Genomic DNA, 20,718 nt, shown 5'->3' on the forward strand with positions numbered 1-20,718 from the left:
AAACTCAGCAGGATATCTTTCATCAAAGATCTTATAGAACATATACCACTCAATTGTAGAACATGTGGTTATAAGATGTAAAGTTCTAAAAGATTTAAGTCATACATATGGAAGTGTGAATGTTACAAAATAGACATCTGGTCAATGAACTTGGTAAGACAGATTCTTTACATAAGGTGGTAAAAGAGACAAGTGAGACCCTTCTCTCTCTGTTTTGTTTCATAGCTTTATCGTATTATTCATGGGCGTGTATAAGTAATTTTTCAACTTTAACTAATATTGATGCAAGATGTTTCCAATGTTGTGTTAGTTCAGTTGAATATGTTGGATGAAGGACTTGTGAATCACCTAGTTGTGGGATTTGGAGAATCTGGTCGCAAAGCAAGTGAAATGAGGATTCTATTGGCAAGAATTGAAGAATCTGAGGCTAGTTGTTGGGAGGTACACATGGTTTAAAAATGAGATGTTTTTAGTTTTTACATATGTTATTCTATGCTCTATTGCTCTTACTCTATCATTTTTTAAAATTTGTCTTATTTCAGTTATTTGCACCTTCTGTGGGTAAACTTCAACACATAGAATGTTTGAGATCTCTAAGGGAGATTGTCATTGCACTTACAGAGAGGTCAGCTCGTGGTGACTTAACTATTGAAGTATTTCATTGGGAAAATTGTCACAACTGGGAAATTTTAGACCCAGCAAAGTCTAAACCCTAACCAAGTACTAGTGAAAACCACATTGAAATCTTTGTTGCATTGTATCCCCTATTGCCTTAAGGGCAAGTTTATGAGCTAGTAACTAAGCATGGTTTGAAACCTAAGTTGATTTATGTTAGTATAACTTAACATAAGGTAAAAGACTAAGGTTTAAATCACAAAATAAACCCCACATTGGAGATTTCGGTCTAAAGAATATAATGAAAAGTTGTTTACGACCAAGGAAAGTAACACCAAAAGAGCTCACGGTCTAGATTCCTAGAAACAATGGAGTTTGCGGCCATACTAATGAAATCAAGGGAATTTTCGGTCATAGTATGACCGAAAACACAAAGTTATGGCCCATTAGGACCGAAAACATAATAGCCCAAGACTTTTAAGGCCGTAAACACACACATATATATATATATATATATATATATATATATATATATATATATATATATATATATATATATATATATATATATATATATGTACAACCGTGAACCCAATTCATTTCTCACATTTCACACCGCAAACACTCCCACTTTTGGTCTCAAGTATCATCCGTAAACCCCATAGATTCATAGGAATCTTGCCCATATCTTCTTATTTCCACCAAGAACACCAAGAACATTCATTTATATCTTCAAATCTTCAAGCCTCCAACCGAAAACACTCAAGCCCTCACCGAAAACTACATTTGTGCACCGAAAACGTCCAGAATTATTCCAAATGTGTAACATCCATAAAAATCATGCCAAATTTAAACTTTTTAAACATTTCAAAACCCATGATTATTACAAAACTTGTTTTCAAAATAGTATATAGTCAGAGTATCCCAGAATCAAATCATAAAATCATAAAGTGTGAGGAGCGGTACGATCATGCCTTCGCCTTCCCGCGATCATCAAAAGTACCTGAAACAATAATCGATAAATGTAAGCTCGAAGGCTTAGTGAGTTACCCCCAAAATACCAACGACATAAACATATCAATAACATATAATAAACAGCATGCATAATGAGCCATCAGCCTGACTGGTCCGTCTCGCAGGCCTTCAGCCTATCTGGACCGCTCTCCGAGCCTTTGACACGTTTGGACAGCCTTGCAGCGCCTACAGCCTATCCGGACCGCTCGCCAAGCCTTCGGTCTGACTGACATGCCCTCCTGGGCCTGTAGTCTATCCAGACCGCCCTGGGTATGTTGTCCTTCAGCACAAAGCAGGTCCGCCTCAACTCATGTGACAACCCGAAATCTTTATCTATAAGTCAAATTCAATCAATAAAAGTCAGACTTGTTTCTGCTATCGCTTTATTGTGTTCAGGGTCAGTTTGAGAGTCTTTAAGCCTAGTACACTTAAGAGTTGGATGTTGAGAAGTGTTAGCTTGGGATTAGAGGAATGCAATCGAACCAGAAAACTCTTCAAAGGGTGTTCACGGCCGCAAACTAGGTTCACGGCCGTGAACCCATGTTGGGCCGTGAACCCCTCCCCATATATATATATATATATATATATATATATATATATATATATATATATATATATATATATATATATATATATATATATATATATATATATACTAGCCGTCTACCCGCGCCAAGCGACGGGTGCGAATAGTTTTTACGGAAATTAGTTTCTAGAGGCGATTTGTTTTTTGGACTTCAAATATAAGTATGTTTTTGTTTTGATTTAAAATTATATGTATCTTCCTATTTTGGGTTAAAACTACTTTTCTTGATTAAAAAAGAAAAGTTCATTGTGTTATTAAGTAAATTGTTTTCTTTATGCGAATCGTTTTCATCAATTAGTGCTATCAAATTGGGGTGTCATGTCGTGTTTTTGTCTGATATCACACAACGTGATAACTTGTTTTTTTACATTGACACAAAACGAACCAATTAAAATATGACAAACATGACACAACACGGTAATAATAACATAAAATAACCAATTGAAATAGCGTTATTAAGAGTTATGCTAACTAATACAAAATCAAAAAAAATTAAAAATGAAAAGTTTTGATTCTTTACAAATGAAAATGAAAACATGATTGATTGTGCATTATTGATCATGCAACACTTCTTTATACACCACATTTACAGTACAGACTCCACTACCGTTGAATTGTTCATCTGGGATCACTAATACTTTTGTATTCCCACGTGATACCCCTCTGGATAATGCCACATAAAGCTGTCCGTGTGAGAAAACCGATTCTGGAAGATAAATTCCTACATTTGGAATTGTTTGTCCCTGGGCCTTATTGATTGTCATTGTGAAACATAATCGGATTGGAAACTGTTTTCTCTTTAGCTTGAACGGGAACATGTCATCTTCAGACGGACATAGAGGAATCCTTGGCAAAAAAACTCTCTTTCCAGCATGCTGACCAACAGCTATTTCAGCATCTATTACATTTTGTTGAAAACCTTTACATGTCAACCGGGTGCCGTTACACAATCCATTTGATGGGTCGAGATTCCGTAACAGTATTATCGGGCATCCAACTTTCAGTCGTAGGTAATGAGGGGGTAAACCACTAACACTGAGTGTGTTCAAGAATTCCACAGGATATAAGTTATTTATATCGTCTTCAGCTTCATCAAAACTGTAGTAAATTTTCTCTTCTATATGGAATCGGCCGATGAATAAATCATTAATCTCATCGATACTGTCATTTCTTGTGGATAATATTGCACGCGAAAAATATAATCGGTTTGAGATCTATTAATTTCCAAGGATGGAAAGATTGCATCAATCAAAGCATTCAATGACTTTTCTTTTTTAGTGAAGGGAATTACCATATCATCGGGGATGCGAATAAAGTTTCCATGCACTGTTTCTTCAACTCCATCACCGACACGTAAAAGAAAGTCTGAGAACCATGGATCGGTTAGTACTCTCATATTTATAGTTAACCGCAACTTGATAATCGAAGACCACAGAGGCGACATTCGTATGCTAGAATCCACAGCCTGTGCTCGTGTTCCACGTCTAACGACAGGCAAAACCTGTCTGAAATCACCTCCCAAAACCATTATCTTTCCACCAAATGGGAGCATCACCCCAGTGATATCTTTCATTGTTCGGTCAACCGCCTCCAACGCATGTCTTTTAGCCATCGACGCTTCATCCCATATGATTACTTTTGCAGTCCAAAGCAGTTGAGCAGTGCCACTTTGTCTTGAAATCTTGCAGACCGAGTTATTTTCCAGATTAATAGGAAGTTTAAAGCGAGAGTGAGCTGTTCTTCCCCCAAGGCATGTTATTAGCCGCAACACCCGATGAAGCGGTCGCCAGTGCAATATGACCACACGAACGGATATTAGCAAGTAAAGCTTTGTACAAAAATGTTTTTCCTGTTCCACCGGGACCGTCTATGAAGAAAACTCCTGGAATATTACTATGGACATGCCGCATTATCTCATCATACGCAAATTTTTGTTCAGGATTGAGAAAATCTCGGGCTTGTAAATGTTCCGATTCTAAAACAATAGAGCATTCCTCTTGTACCTCACGAAAAACTCCAAATTCTAAATCGACATTTTCATTTATCTTTGGAAGATCAAAACAATCAATGTTGTCACTCATAGATTGTAGGAATATCTTGATGTCGGTGAGAACCATATTTTGGACTCTCTCAATACTTCCATATTGTCGCCTATAATCTTCCGAAAGATCATTGTAGTGGTCATCCCATATCTTACGAACATCTCCTGGCTCACAAAAAGTCAATATCGTTGCAAACATCCTTCTAAGAGCAATAGGAGCTTGAAATAAAGATGCCTCTGTTAGATATTGTGATAAACCATCATCAGACTCTATTAACCCTCTTTCAAGAGTTGCTTTCCGAAATGTTGGGTGTTGTACATTGTTGACTGTGTAGAGATCTTCAAAACACGTAGGCCCACTAATATGCAATAAAAGTAGGCGAAGGTAGTATCGCTCCCCTTCATCGGGGTTGGCAGAAACCATACGACCCCGCATTAATCCTTGTTTTCGATGATGCCAACGACGTGAGCTCGGATCCCACGTAAATTTTTTTGGAAAATCTCTATATTTTATCTCTCTCGCACTGGTATCTTCTTTATTTTTTAGAAAAAAAGCAGTCAACATTGATCTCCTATCTTTCTCCTTCTCAACAACGCTAGTCAGCGTATCATCCTCACTGAACCTAACCATCTGCTGATTTGGGAGATGCACCTGCAAAGCCATCACAAAAGGGTGGATCTGAGAAAGAGGGAAGCTAAAAATCCTCCACATGGCCTCTAGAGGTGAGACATATCGTGCATCCTGAAACCATTTTATCTCATTAACAGCGACAGGTTGTCCATCCGGATCAATATTGATAACTTGTTTGTCATGACCCTTGTAAATATACTTAAACACATATTTCACAGAGGTTATACTCGAGCAGACCTCAACATTCAAATGACAATTAAACATCATTAACAACTTTGGGTTATATGGGACAACCCATCTGTTATCCATCTTATTGCCCCGTACGTCCACCTCTATACCATTATCTCTCCTTCGGTAAACAGGATATGAGTCCTTTCCTTGTAACGTGGTTTCATTGAATTGCCGAGGGTATCTAAAACGACATTTCTTTTGCTCATTATTCATACAAGGACAGTCAGAGTTTAAGCCACCGCAAGGACCATGGATCATGTGTGAGACGACTAATTCGTGCATTTCAGGATACTTTTTTGGATCTGGAATTTCAGCACATACTATTTTGTCGTAATGGTCAGCGTTAGTAAGCTTGTATGGAGGTTTCATTATCAGGAGGAAATGTGCATGCGACAAACCACGTTTTTGAAACTCAATGACATAAACGTATGAACCCACCACGCCGAGGACGTGATTTGTGAAGAGTTGTTTCTTAAGATCCTCTAACTTAGCATGAAAAACTCTTGACACAAGGTCCGGTCGATCTTGAGACGTCTGCCAAGGGAGTAGCTCATTTTTTATCTCCGGCCAGTTTGGATTGCATGTCATTGTAAGGAAGATGCCAGGCTTCCCGTCATCTTGAACTAAAGTCATGGCGTCAAGAAATCTTCGCCGCATGTCACGGGGGCCTCCGATGAAACTTGCAGGCAACACAACACGTTGCCCTATCATATTTGATCGAACCTCACCGGCATTAACACAGTCCACAACACCTTGGTATAAATCTGCTCTTATTTTGGACTGGTTTTTTCTACAAAAATCCAAACGTGAAGTCTCAAGCTTGATGTAGATATCTACTACAAACTGCTGTAGTAATCTACCTCCCATCAAAATTACATTATAATTTGACCGGATTTGAAACTTATAGCAGTAGTACTCTCGCATAGATACAGTATCCCGCTCTTTTTTTGTATTAGAGTCTACATAATGTTGATGTCGTGAATAAAAAAAATAATTAATGACGTGTACAAAATGTAATGTTTGTTACTTTAAATAAGATTTATAAAGTTATGATATGTGTACCTTCTAAATCATCCCCGATGTCATCATCGTCATTAATAATATTATTGATGGGAATTCCATGTCTTGGAATATTAGAATGCCATCCCGACTCATCGTAAGGAAAAAACAAAGGATAAGACAATGGATCATAACATCCCCTATAAGATTGAATTGTTTTTGGTTTGTCGGATCTTGCATACACGATAATACTTCGTTTATATGCGGCTATGTTGTCATTACCTTCAACCCAAATACCAGCGACCTAATATTTTTATCATAGTAACAAAATGATTAAATACGGTGTGTAATATGCACACATTTATGTCATACATGATATTTTTATTTTATAATTAGCAAACATAATATTACGGTACCTCGGATGTGGTCGGTCGGTTGTAAACCCTTTGGTCAAGTTCTACTGACGCATTCAACGTGACTCTGTAATTGTCAAGCGGCCCTAGATCACCAAGTCTTCGAAATATTTGCACGTATGGGTTTGTAGCAAGAATACGAATCAACTTTTCAGCAATTCGTTTGTCAATATTCTTCCATTGTAGTCTATTTGACATCTCATAATCAGCATCATAAAAATACAACTGTATGTCTCGAGGTATTCCATCCCTTGGGATTAACTGATCGATTCTATGATACATTCCTCCATTCACACAAAAAGTGTATACTCCATATGTCATGTCGGTCATTGTTTTAGCAACATCGACGCCCATTGATGCAAATGAAAAGTTTGAGTTGTATGCACGTATCCTTTGTCTAAAGGTATTGCCTAATTCGTTTCTAGATGTGAAGAGATCGAGTAATTCATCGGGAATAGAAGAATGTGCCAATTTTGTCTTACCATCCATGCAACAAAAGGTAGGGAATTCAAATTGCAATCTTTTTGCTCCACAACGAACACATGCTTTCTGTACCTTCAACACACGATGTTTTTTAGGGACACCATCATAAACAAAGTTATATGGATCGTCTTGAAGAGTTTGCATAGATGTTCTCATTGGGTTTCGTTCCTTGCGTCTTTGATAGTCATTTCTGTTCCGAATCGAATTCCTTTGAGCTTCATCCAATACACTTGTAGGGGTTGCATTTGTAATATCAGTTAGGGCCCTCTGTACTGCAGACACATTCGTCTTATGTGTCACGTTTTGGCTACTTACTTCACCGTTAGCTATTCGTCTCATTTTGTTCTTCTCTTTTTGTCGTTCATAATATGTCTTATTATATGCTTTCCTTTTTTCTGCAATATTTTGTTTTGGATGAATTATGCGTAAAGATAATATAATAATCATATTGCACATCTGAAACATACCTTTTTGTGCATTTAAATCAAGTTGTATAGCATCATTAGGCCTATTTTCCTTGTGTGCAATTACCATGACAACTGTAAAAACGTAAACAATAATAATATATAATTGTATTAGTTTCAGAACACATTTGTAATAAAAAACGAATTTTTTTATAAAATACTAACATATTAATCGAAAATTGATTGGTTTGAAGTAATTATTTATATGTGAGAGTGATCCTTACATTAAATTATATAGTTTTGTTTACAAGACTCGGAAGTAATGTTTTAACAGTTTTTGGGTATTGACTTACCGTGTCAACTTATAATTTGAATTTTGAATTGTTTTTTCATTGTATCGTTCTTTCATATTTCAATAAGTTTTTTTCAATAATTTGATAAATTCATTTTGATTGATTTTTATTTAGATAGTATTTGTAAATTCTATTTGGTAGAATATTTATTTTAATTAACATACAACAATATCAATATCCTATAAACAGAAATAACAAAATACAATCATATAAGAAAAGATTGTCAAACAAAGAAAGTAAAATTTATAAACTAAAAACGTACCAAAAATCCATATCACAAAATCCGCAAACAAATAAATACCAAAATAACTATAAAAACAAATAAAAATCTTAAATCCAGCAAACAAATAAATACCACATACGACACACACAAATAACCATGGAAAAATTAAAAATTTTCCCTATCTCTCATTCGAATCCTATCAGCTTCCGGCATTCTTGGATCTAACGTGACATCGGTTAATGCAGTTGAAACCAAAATATTATCTGTATGGACATGTATTATATAGTTAATAAGGTATACCGAAATAATTTATTTATAAATAATTGAAACTATATATAATGTTGCACAAAGTTAACTTACAAAAATTTTGGTGGACCAACTTGACCCTAGAGACATAAATTATGGATTGATTGACAATTGCGAGATACACTTGTATCATAAGGCTCATCGGTACGTGATTGAACATCAACTTTATTGTATGCCCCCTATTCATTTAAACAAAATTTTGTTAAAACACATAATAATAATAATAATGATAATAATAATATTAATATAATAATAATAATAATAATAATAATAATAATAATTGGTGAATACATTTAAATAATATACATTATAATCTTACATCTCATTTTGGATAAATAGTTCAAATGCATAGAATGACATCATTCGTCTTCCCCATACGATTTTTCCAACGACATCTACAATGCACCAAATTTAGTATTATTTAATTTGTCGTATGAAATATATATATATATATATATATATATATATATATATATATAATCAAATATACAAATGTACCTATCAACATTCTTCGACGGCTAAAATCTCTTGTGAGGCTTGTGATAGAAGAACACAATGGATAAATTGGAAATGAATTGGCGATATCATTTCCCAAGAGAGTAAAAATTGTGTTACTCTTTATCAATATAGCCCACTCACCAAAGAAAATTTTATAATGTTGATATCTTGGGTGGTCTGTGTAAAAATGATCCATACGGAAATGATTTAAGGAGATAACGCGTCCAACCAAATTCATGTTGAAAATTGACCTCAAAACCCGGGGGACAATTGCGATCATTTTGTCTCTCTGAGATATGCAATATAATAACAATATGTGAATTATAAATAGAACATTAAACAAAATAATGACATATTTATTTTATTGTATTAATACTTACGTTGCGATCAATCAGCTAAATAAGAAGTCTTTCATGTTCAACATGGTCCCACACAAACAAAACTCGAACAGCTAGTATGTTCCACCATATGTGAACGTGTCGTAATGCAAAAAAATCTCGAACAGTAGTATGACCATCCATTACTAAAGTTTTCATGTCAGTATGGAATATTTTAAATATAACTAAAGTTTTCATGTCAGTACTAAAGTTTTCATGTCAGTATGGAATACAAATAGATATTGTTTTGTATAATTTAATTTAACCATATAAACATTTTTATAATTTTTTTATGTAATAATAAAAAAAAACATTCATTTTTATTTAAAAGCCTAAATTAATTTTATGTTTATGTGAAATATTTTAAATAATCACATTAAATTATTATATTTAATTTAATGTTAGAATAAAAAAAATTACGATATAATATGACAATCAAAAGTGTTTTTGCCTTAATACACATCTTTTAATTATTTTTTATATACATATTTTAACACAATGACACAAATACTTAACATAGTGCTGTTGTGTGATTTGTGAAGGCGGCATATTTACCTCCCGTTATTATTTCATTTTTTTAATAATAAAAATATAGGGTATTGTTATATAAGTGAAAAAACATTTGCTTCACTTCTATCCAAACCCTAAATTGCAAATACATTTCTTACAGCCGACATTTGCTCTACAACAGCAATTACCAGTTCGGAGTGGAGAAGGGAAGACCTTGTTGATGTCCGATCATCTGGATGTTCAAATCATTTCCGTCGCCCTCATCTATCTAAACCCTAGGTGTCGTTTCTACCACGACCAATACACCACCACCGCCTAAACACTTCATTCAACTTTGTCTAACAACTTCCTCTTTCTCTAGAATACCATCGAACTACCTCAAATTTGAGTTTTTTCGTTCTGATTTGGTACCCAAAACAGCTTCGCCTTCTCCGCTAGTCACAGCCATTAGCATAGATCTGGTAACATCTACTTTTTTTATATTCTATCTCTGGTTGTAAACTTTAATTGATTTGTCAATTTTGAACAATTTTGTTCGCAGTGGAGCAGGGAAGACCTTCTTGATGTCCGATCATCTGGATGTTCGAATCGTTTCCGTTGCCCTCATCTATCTAAACCCTAAAAGCCGTTTCTACCACGACCAATACACCACCACCGCCTAAACACTTCATTCATCATTGTCTAACCACTTCATTCATCATCTTCTACTTCATTGAATCTGTAGATGGTTTCCATTTTGCATCAGATCGAAGCCCTACAAGCTCACCGACCACCTTCTACTTCATTCATCATTGTTGTTGCTTCGACTAACACCGACTTCTATAGCTTTCACCATGACGGCTTCACTGACCATCTTCGCCTTCACCGCCACCACATAAGCACTGTGATATCTAAATCCCCACTACCACTTCTCCCTTCTCCGCCATCGGTGAAATTGAATCACTTTTATTCAGACTTTTGTTGTTGCTATTGTTTCTTTTTGTCGCTTCATTTTCTCAGGTTTCAACAAAGCAGAAGTCAGCACCAACTATTCCCCCCGCCCCCACCCCCCACCAGTACATAACTTCTTCTATAACTGATTGGTCACAAAACGATATTGAGGCTCATGACCTTGCTTCTATTTAGGCGTGTCAACAAACGATTCTGGTAAATATAAGGTTTTCAGCCTTTCAGGTATCACTTATTTCTCCACCCTCCCCTCTCCCTCTTTCTGTCTTAATCTCTCTGGTTTAAAAAAAACAGATACACATTCACCACAATTGGGTTTTTAAGTGTTTTGTTGGTTTAACATATGCTGAGGGTCGATGTGTACATCACCATCATCAATTACCAACAACACTGTATAAACCTTCCATCTTCAAAAGTACTTTGACATGGATCTATAATAAAGATTTACTCGAAAGTACATTGATATAATAAGCAATTATTGTTGACAATCATACAACCCAACAATAAACCAAAAATTCGGTTACAACTAAAAAAATAAACAAAAGTAGGATACTATAATAAGCAACCAAATCAAAGTATGATGATACAATAGGAACTAAATCAAACTATTTATGTTCAAAATGAAACTAAAAATCATCTACAAAAGACACTAAATCAAATTATATTTAGGTTATGTTCATGTCTTCATCCAATTTTCTGTATTTACCTAAGAGGAAGCCATAGTTGTCAACAATCATATAACGGCCATACTGCATCCACCAATTTAATTTTCCTTTATGTGTTTCCTCATTTACATGCATAGTGACTTCTTGTAACACTTGTAAAATTGGAATTTCTGTTGTACATTCATTTTCTGCAACTTTCTTTGCATTTGATGACTTATTGGACTGTCTCGGGACAGGTTGCATTTGGACAGTTGCATTGTGATTTGGAAGATCATAGCCCTCACCATTTTTGCACTCTTCACATAACCATCCATGTTTGTGAATTTCATTTGGCATTTTCTTCATACAATAAGTGTGTTCAGCGCCATCCATGCATCTACTACAAATAGCAAGTAAATGTTCATGCCCTACATCTCCACATATATCACACACAATGACATCGATAACAACTTCAACATCCATTTCTGAGTAGTTTTAATCTGCAAAAATTTCAAAAATTCTTTATGAAATTTTTTTTTCTTGAAGATTATTTTTTGTAATAAAGTGACATTAAACAATATTAAATTGCAAAATATGACATTAAAAATATTAAATTGCATAAAATGACAGGAATAACCCTTAAATTGCAAAAAAGCTGAGCATTTATAAAACACACACACACAACATTGAAGATACCTGATATTTGTTTTTTGTTTTGCACAGGAATATAAGTTGGATTGATGGCTGTTTCGTTACCTGTAAACACCAAAAACATACAACACACACACATCATTAAAGAGTATTGAGATAAGTTTTGGGTATTGTTAAAATGACAGAAATAACCCTTAAATTGCAAAAAAGCTGAGCATTTATAAAACACACACACACACAACATTGAAGATACCTGATATTTGTTTTTTGTTTTGCACAAGAATATAAGTTGGATTGATGGCTGTTTCGTTACCTGTAAACACCAAAAACACACAACACACACATCATTAAAGAGTATTGAGATAAGTTTTGGGTATTGTTGCTTTGGTAGATGTAAACAGAAACACACTCATGCACCATTAATTTTAAAAGCAAATATTACAGACACATAAACTCTATTAATGAGAGAGTTAGAGTGGGTATATTGTATGTGCATGTGTGTGTATATAATGTGTTCTAATTTATATTAGAAATAAATTACAGACCTGCCCTTAAACTGATTTATTTTACCTCAGGAATAGATGGTGGTCTTGGCTAAGAATTAATTTCATAGAGCCAACAATCGGGTCCTATAAACACAAAAAATTAACACAAACACAGACAAAACATCAAAGAGAGAGTTAAAGTGATTTTGGTTATGTATGCAGTGTTTTTTACATATATATAACTGTATCGTATTACTTTTTATGGAGGAATGTTTTCTTATATGGTTGCCTAGACTGTTGCTGGCAGTTTCGGTACCTGTAAACACCAAAAAAAAACACACACACACAACATTAAAGAGTCTTGAGATAAGTTTTGGGTATTGTTGCTTTGGTAGATTTAAACAGAAACAATTACTTGAATATGGTTTTCCTCTGTCTTTGATGGTTGTGTCGATTCCTTCTATTTGGTTTTAATGGTGGTTAGATGCAACTTATAAGGGAAAGAGGAGATATTTGCGATGTAGGTGCGACATTGGCGTAACAATAATTCAAAATTGATGGAAATATAGGGATTTTGAGGGGGCTAAGTCAAACAGATTTACGTTCTTGACCTTTTCAAGACCAAATCAGATTATGTAATGCATAAAATTGTTGTAAATAATGCAATAACCATTGTACTTCTTAAAATTCAGCAAAATCTTGTAAATGCTTATTAAGGTATATATATATATATATATATATATATATATATATATATATATATATATATATATATATATTCCTTCATTTTTCCTCATTTCTTCCCTCCTTGGCCGAAAACTCCTCAAGACTCTCTCAAGACTCATCCAACAAAAGCTTTCTTTCCACCCCACAAGAGTAAGTGATTCTCCCCTTTTCACTTGTTATTCATCTTATTCATGTGAAGTGCTTCATATTCATCCATTGATTCATCACTTTCATCACCATCTTTATGATCTTCAAGAGTTTACGGCCGTGAACCCTTCATAAGGTCGTGAACCCTTCATAAATGGGCCGTAAACCCTTCAAGTGTTCATAGGTGGGCCGTGAATCCTTCATGTGTTCATGGGCCGTGAACACATCTTGGGTCGTGAACCCATGGTGGTTGGCTGTGAACTCCTTTTTGTCCCTCATTTTTTATTCTAACACTTGATTGTAAGTGTTTCCTACATCCTAAGGGTGTTTCTTATGCTTGTTAGTGGTTTTAGACTCTAATTGTAGGCCCATACATGTTAATATGTGCTTAATAGGACCGTACTGTGCTCGGGTTTTCACTTAGCATACCAAGCATCCTATCTTTGTCATTCATCCAAGTCACTCACAAGCAGGTGAGTTCATACCCCTATACCTTTACTGTTTTTAACATTTTCAGGGGGGGGGGGGGAATAAAAGCCAAACATCATTGATTTTGTTAAATTATAGAAAAGGATTTCAATACACTTAGAACTGATGCAATTGATACAACCATACGGTTTCCATACTTTTATAAAATATTTAGATATTTTATCCATTTTGTATTATGCTGAGCATAAGGGAAGTTTTCAACATATTCATAGAATTTTCAGTGTAAAACATGAATTGAATACATTAACGAACATATAGAGTATAATAGGTATAATTTATGGAACAATTATCTTATCAATGTACAAACATAGATTCAATACGATCAGTCATATAAGCTATATATAGTATAGTTTATGAAACATATAGACAACAAGTTAAATTCAATGGATTCATTTTATTCTACACCTAATCGTTAGTATAGCATTTTATGAGTGAGCATTCTTCGCGTACTTACTTAAGTACTAACAAAAGTCCCGAGATTATAACCAGAGTCTCCTTTCGGGAGAACTTGAGTTTGTGTATAGATCTATACGGGATTGACAATCCTGCACCATAACTGTTAGCTACAGTTAGGCCGGTAGGCCTGGGTGACAAAGTCATTTTGATTCCGATACCTGAAGAACGTCGTTCAGACAATTCAATGGTCAAGTATGGTTATAACAAGTCATAAATTTGGTACTAAGAATATACGATTAATGTATGAATGGTAATAACTTCAACTAGTTTTATTATGAAATAATAGAGCTACTATACATAGTAGAGTTTTCTAGAGTTTTTCCGAACTTACTATACATACTAATGATAGCCAGGGTTTTCATGTAAAAGGGGATTTCCTATTCAAAGCACCACTATAATGCACACCTAATGGTAACCATACATATGGACTAATACATTATGAGATACAATAACAAAAACACACATGTTAGAAAATATTGGATTTTCTTGGAAACATACAAATATTTTCATTGATTCATTAACAGATTTTCCTTACAAAAACATGCTTATGAACTCACCAACTTAATGTTGATACTCTTCCAAAAATGCTTGTATTCTCAGGAAATTAGTAGACAGCTACCTTCCGCAGCTTTTGAGAAGACGGAGCGTATAGAGTCACGTATTTTACATTTTGTTATACTTTTGATGTGTATAAATATGAATCAAACAGATGTAAATATTTTACTTATTCAATGTAATGGTTGTGTTTACTTTGATTACTATGATGCAATTGTTGTGATACTATACATGACGTCCTCCACCTCCAAACTATTCCGCCATTACGGTTTGGGGTGTGACAGATTGGTATCAGAGCTATTGTTTATAGTGAACTAAGTATACCGAACCTTACATGGTATACAACTATAAATACTAAAGGGGCCGAAGTGCTCTGAAACTAAACGTATACTTTAAAAATACAAGTATTCTTAGAAGAAGCATACAAGTATACATACGTACAAGAAGCTATAACATAGTAAGACCTACATAAAAGTATTTAGCGCGAGTTGGACACTACGATTAAACCTGGATAGTTATGTAATCATATGTGGGGCCAATATAACCTGATCAACTTTATTTGTTCGAGATATGACCAACATGTGTTTGGGAGTGACTGTAGTGTGCGACAAGTCTAAAACTCACCAAATCTTATACTAATGAAAACACGTAGTTAAAATACTATAGGAGTATTTTATGATTTTATAACACTGCATAAGTAGTACTAACCCTCACAAACGAAAGACTTGCAATTCCTTGTTATGTTAGTAACTATCATTTTAGGTCTCTAATTTCGTTGTAGGATTAAGATATATCTTGCTCGAAAATATTCGATTCATAATCGTATAGGAGGCTTGTCGTCATTTTCCCCTTGTATCTTTTTAAAGAAAAGATGCCTCCCAGAAAGAGACCCAACAAGAAGAACGACGATCGTCCGTCGCCGCCACCTCCTCAGTTCGATCCGGCCATGTTCCAAGCAGCTGTTACAGCCGTTGTGGCTGCCGCGATGGCGCAAATAAATCCTGGTGGCTCCAGCGGATCAGGAAGTGGTACCCACCCCCAAAATCTGGATGGTGGTCAGGGACACCAAAAGGAGTGTTCCTACAAAGATTTTATGAATGTGAAGCCCAAATCTTTCGACGACAATGGAGGAATCATTGCCCTGACCCCGTGGTTCGAGAAAATCGAATCAATTTTCGAGATTTGCGCATGTTCTGAGGCAAGCAAGGTGAAGTTTGCCGCCTGAACCTTCACCGATTGAGCATTGACTTGGTGGAATAGCCGGGTTAAATCCCTAACTCTGCCAGTAGCAAATGCCATGGGTTGGGAAAGTTTAAAGGAACTTATGCTTGCTGAGTACCGCCCGAGGGGCGAAATGCAGAAGTTGGAGCACGAGCTCTGGAACCTAAAGATGAAGGGTTCCGACATTGCCACCTATACAGCTAGATTTTGCGATCTGGCTCTTCTATGTCCGAGGATGTTCACCCCGGAAAGCAAGAAAATAGAGAGGTACATTTGGGGATTGACACCCCCAACTCAAGGGAATGTCTTGGTTGCGAAACCTTCTACATTCGATAGTGCCAAGTGTTTAGCGCAGACTCTTATAGATCATGGGGTTGATCTTGATGCAGTAGCAACCGTTCCCGAACCACCAAAGGAGAGTGGTGGGAAGAAAAAGTTCGGGAACAAGCGTAAGGGCCAGTCTTCGCAGGAGCCCTCCAAGAAACAACAAGTAGTGGCAGTTCATGTCGCTACCACTCCTGCTGCTGTTCCCACTACTCCAAAAACTCCCAGTCGTTATGCTGGAAACCTGCCCTTGTGCAACAAATGAAACTTCCATCATTTGGGAGTTTGTAGAGAGATGCAATACAACAAATGTGGCAGAAAGGGGCACACAACACAATTTTTCAAGACACCAGCCCAACCGACCAACCAGGCTCCTGGAGCGGGCGTTAGTCAAGCCTGTTATGGCTGTGGGGAGATCGGACATTTCAAGAGAAATTGTCCCAAGGCAACAACTGCTGGCAACACGGGAAAGGTGCTAGCAATGGGCCACGAGGAGGCAGTTGCTGATCCCACCGTCGTTTCGAGTACGTTCCTCCTCGACAACTCTTATGCATGCATTCTTTTCGATTCTGGTGCGGAGAGAAGTTTTGTTAGTGTGACAACTGTCAAATTTAGGACATTCTCGGACTCATGCATCTTTTTATAAACCATATATGCACATCATGCTATGGCCTAGTAGTATAAATTAGGTCATAATCTTGTAGAAACTAGGATCCAACAAAAATCTAGGACTAATATACTTGACTCTTACGATTCTAGTAAGTTGTCTAGCTACTGTAGGAAATGCCAATACCCGAATTAGAACGAACTCCAAACATTTGTTACAATTGAAAAAGAGTATAAAACCTTAAAAATAAATTAAAATCTTCTAATTTCATTTCATTATGATGGTAAGTATCTAACAAAGTTCCAAAAGCCCTAAAGAGCCCAAAAATCCAAATTTATAAACTTTAAAACCTAAAAACTCTATAAGATTTGTTATGAACCTCATTATATCAAATTTAAATAATTAAGTTATGGGATATAATGAAAGACATAAAAATTTAATTATCAAACATTAATCATAATTTATTAGTTAAAAACAAAGATTTTTACTAAATCAAGAATTAAATAAAGAAGCCTTTTTATAAAGATTGGGGTTTTATAAAAATTAAGGGGAAATTATATAAATGTGAATTAGGAGAGAGAGGACCTCTCTTATACTCATAAAGTTCGTCCATACTCTCTCCCATGCTCTCTTTTCCCTAAAACTTCAATCATTAAGTCCATTTTTACACTTCATGTCCCTCTCTTCACACACACACACACACACTCTCTCTCTCTCTCACTCCACTCTTTACCACACTCAAACACTCTCTTCTCTCTCTCAAAGCCACGAAATTCTCCAGCCAAGAACACCTCTCAACCTTCAAATCTTCATCTTCTAGGGTTGTCCTTCAAGGTAATCACGAAAATCCTTCATTTTCCTTCACTTTCCTTCTTGTTTTAAAGGTTTTTCTTGCACTTCTCCTTCTTCTACACCATTCTTTATGAACATATATCCATGAAATTTCGAGTTTGATGATGATGGTGGTAGGGTTTCACCCAAAAACAACATGCATGTTGTTTAATGGTGAAATCTAAGGACCAAAACCTATGTCAAACCCTAAAATACAAATTTTTACAAGTTTTAAAGGTTCATCTACCTTATGCATTCAAGTTTTTTATTTGAAAACATCACTATGAACAAAATATATCCATGCATGGTCTACAAACCATGATGCATGTGATGAACATCAAGTTAAAGAGCTTGATGATCAAAGTACATTGTTAATAGTGCATGTAAACGGTTTTATTCATAAAAAAATCTAGATATCATTTTCTGGTCGAAATAAAATCTCCTCAAATTCCCAGTAAGATGATATGAGGATCTAGAAAATTCCAAGAGTTTTTATCATTTATTTAATTTAATAAAATTATTACAAGAAAACAAGGCCATAAATCATTTAAAATAATTTATGAGGTCTATAAATCATAGGTAAGTTCGTGGACGAACCCTAAAGTAGATTATGACATCTCAGTGAGTCTCATCGATTTTTGTTACTGTTTTCTATGGTTTTGAATTTTCTTTTTGTTTAATCCAAATAAATCATAAAACCACTTTAGGGAATGTGAAAAGGCTATCTAATATTTTTCGCAGATCCTACTGCATGTCGAATAATCACAAAAATAATTTCAGAATTTTTCATAAGGCATACATATTTTTCCCCGATTTTTGTATTTATAATGGACTAATAATGGGAAAACTAGTTCTACTCATCCAAAATTCATGAAAATTTACCTGAAGACCTTATAATATATTATAACTCTAAATAAAAAAGTGGATTATTTTTATATTCCGTATACTATTTTTCTTGTATTTTCTAAGATTAAATACACTTAAATCCACAAAATCGGATTATAATATATAAAAATCACCATTAGTATTTTTCTTGGATTATGTTCACTATAGATGAAGTTTACAAAAATTTTGGTAATTTAATTTAACTGTTTGTTAATTATTCATCAATTAATGATTATTCAAGAGAATAAAAACAAAGAAAAATAGAAAAACAAATTGAAAAATATCTTTTATATTTTTCCCAGCTTCTACATATATAATAACAGTGTTACAAAAAGTTTGGGCAATTTTGGAAACTGTTTTATATTTATCTCCATATTTGTTAGAATAAATGCACAAAAATCATAAAATTTGGTTAAACTGTTTAGAAACTCATTTCTATATTTTTCACAGCTTAAGTATATTTAATTGCAGTAATATAAAAATTTTGGGAATTTTTATCATCTGGATGCTATTTTTAACGATTTTATATTGTTATGAAGGCTTAAAAATTTGGAAAAATAGTTAAGCACATCAAAAATTCAAGGGAAAAGTTCTGGAAGACCTCTACTGTATTTGGAATGAAAATGTAAAATTTGATGAATTTTGGAAACTGTTTGATACTATTTTTGGATTTTAGGAGTTTGAAATCACCTTTAAATGTGTTGAAATACCCTCAATTAAAATTACAAAAGTATGGAAAATAATATCCAAAACTATCTTAATCACATGAGTTATAAAATATCACCATTTCAGAAAAATAGTTACCCATTTAATATAAAACCAATATTAGAACAAAAATTTGGCATTTCTCTATATGTAGAATTTAGTATGTTAGCATTAGATTTCGACATAGAAACTCACTAGAGTGTGTTTGATGTCGTAGGATCCCGGCAGTAAGGAATTGGTGTATTCCGAGGCACCACTTATAGCTACTTGAAACATTGTGAGTATTCACACCTCCCCCTATTTTCGGTTTTTATGTTTTGGGGTGGAAAAGCATGTCCAAATTAATTATGATTGATGTATTTATATTGAATTGTATGAAAATTGATTGTTATATTTTGTTGTGTATGTGTATGATATTGTTAAAACATGAGGCCTTATCGTCTTAAGTCCCTTCCACTTTACTCCAACCATTAACTCTTTGAGCCAATGGTCATTATGAATAGCGCTATTAGGAATTGACAACTCCTCACTCGCCCGATTGCTTGAGTACATGATACCATATTAATCTATGGAACGATAAGCATAGATCTTGATAGGGCATCAGTCATAGGCTTGGTTGTGAACTCATTGTTTGCTCATGTACATACAAGCTTGTTGTTTATTATAGCAATAAACTTTGTTTCTCATTATAGCAATGTACTTGTATTTATGGAAAGTTTTATACCAAATCTTGATTTTGTAAACTTGTGAACTCACTAACTATTTTCATAGTTGACCCTTGTTTTAGATGCTTTTTTAGGAAATAATTAGTAAGTGGGTATAAAGATTCATCATCATAGAGCATGCTGCATCGTGTGGAAGTTATTTTATGAAGTTATCTTTTGAACCATGTTATTTTGGAAAAACTTGTATTTTGTTTTGTTAATTATGGGCTGTAAACTTTTAACTAGTACTATGGTGATGTATCTTTATCTTTTGCAATGAAACCTTTATCGCTGTCATATCTTGCGTTTCCGCTTTAGCGGGGTGTGACAGAAATGGTATCAGAGCTAAAGTTATAGAGAACATCAGTTTTCTTTTAAGAAAACACAACCTATAACCAAAATTTATAAATTTTCTTTTACATCGAACATACTACTAATGTAATTAGGTCGGGAGTTGTATTATTGGACCTTAATTAATCATAGCCTGATCACCTATGTTTAATTAAGGAAAAATGTGTACAAAGCTTGAGCTAATTACAATGGGAAAATGTTGAACCAAATTTTCATGAAAACTTTATTTCAAAAATCAAAAGGTGAATTTGGTGTGTGTAAGCATTGCATATTATAGGCATTCATTGTTATTTATTTCATAAGTC

The 20,718-nt window shown here is 34.6% G+C and overlaps 2 protein-coding genes and 1 long non-coding RNA gene across 3 annotated transcripts; 1 reads left to right on the top strand and 2 right to left on the bottom strand.

The window, feature by feature from the left end:
• Positions 1-2,766: 2,766 nt before the first annotated feature.
• Positions 2,767-3,827, bottom strand: LOC145111661 (uncharacterized). Its single transcript, XM_079047921.1, has 2 exons — positions 3,507-3,827; positions 2,767-3,429 (listed from the first exon to the last, which is right to left on the bottom strand). The coding sequence occupies exons 1-2, from the start codon at positions 3,825-3,827 to the stop codon at positions 2,767-2,769; spliced, it is 984 nt and encodes a 327-aa protein (XP_078904047.1).
• Positions 3,828-3,933: 106 nt separating this feature from the next.
• Positions 3,934-7,547, bottom strand: LOC145111663 (uncharacterized). The gene is made up of 4 exons (XM_079047922.1): positions 7,481-7,547; positions 6,534-7,408; positions 6,181-6,421; positions 3,934-6,077 (listed from the first exon to the last, which is right to left on the bottom strand). The coding sequence occupies exons 1-4, from the start codon at positions 7,545-7,547 to the stop codon at positions 3,934-3,936; spliced, it is 3,327 nt and encodes a 1,108-aa protein (XP_078904048.1).
• Positions 7,548-9,826: 2,279 nt separating this feature from the next.
• On the top strand, positions 9,827-15,131 carry LOC145116950 (uncharacterized). Its single transcript, XR_013712400.1, has 5 exons — positions 9,827-10,145; positions 10,226-10,857; positions 11,534-11,689; positions 12,000-13,758; positions 14,831-15,131. It is a non-coding gene; the product is annotated as an uncharacterized LOC145116950 (long non-coding RNA).
• The last annotated feature ends 5,587 nt before the right edge of the window (positions 15,132-20,718 follow it).

This window comes from Lactuca virosa, chromosome 5, assembly GCF_052849685.1.
Source record: "Lactuca virosa cultivar CGN04683 chromosome 5, Lactuca_virosa_CGN04683_v6, whole genome shotgun sequence".
Lineage (NCBI taxonomy): Eukaryota > Viridiplantae > Streptophyta > Magnoliopsida > Asterales > Asteraceae > Lactuca > Lactuca virosa.

Coding starts and splice junctions, on each gene's coding strand:
- LOC145111661 (XM_079047921.1), bottom strand. CDS start 3,827: ATGGCTAAAAGACATGCGTTGGAGGCGGTTGACCGAACAATGAAAGAT. Junction 3,430..3,506: donor TTCGCATCCCCGATGATATG/GTAATTCCCTTC, acceptor GGAAATTAATAG/ATCTCAAACCGATTATATTT.
- LOC145111663 (XM_079047922.1), bottom strand. CDS start 7,547: ATGGTAATTGCACACAAGGAAAATAGGCCTAATGATGCTATACAACTT. Junction 6,422..6,533: donor ACCGACCGACCACATCCGAG/GTACCGTAATAT, acceptor TAAAAATATTAG/GTCGCTGGTATTTGGGTTGA. Junction 6,078..6,180: donor CATCGGGGATGATTTAGAAG/GTACACATATCA, acceptor AACATTATGTAG/ACTCTAATACAAAAAAAGAG.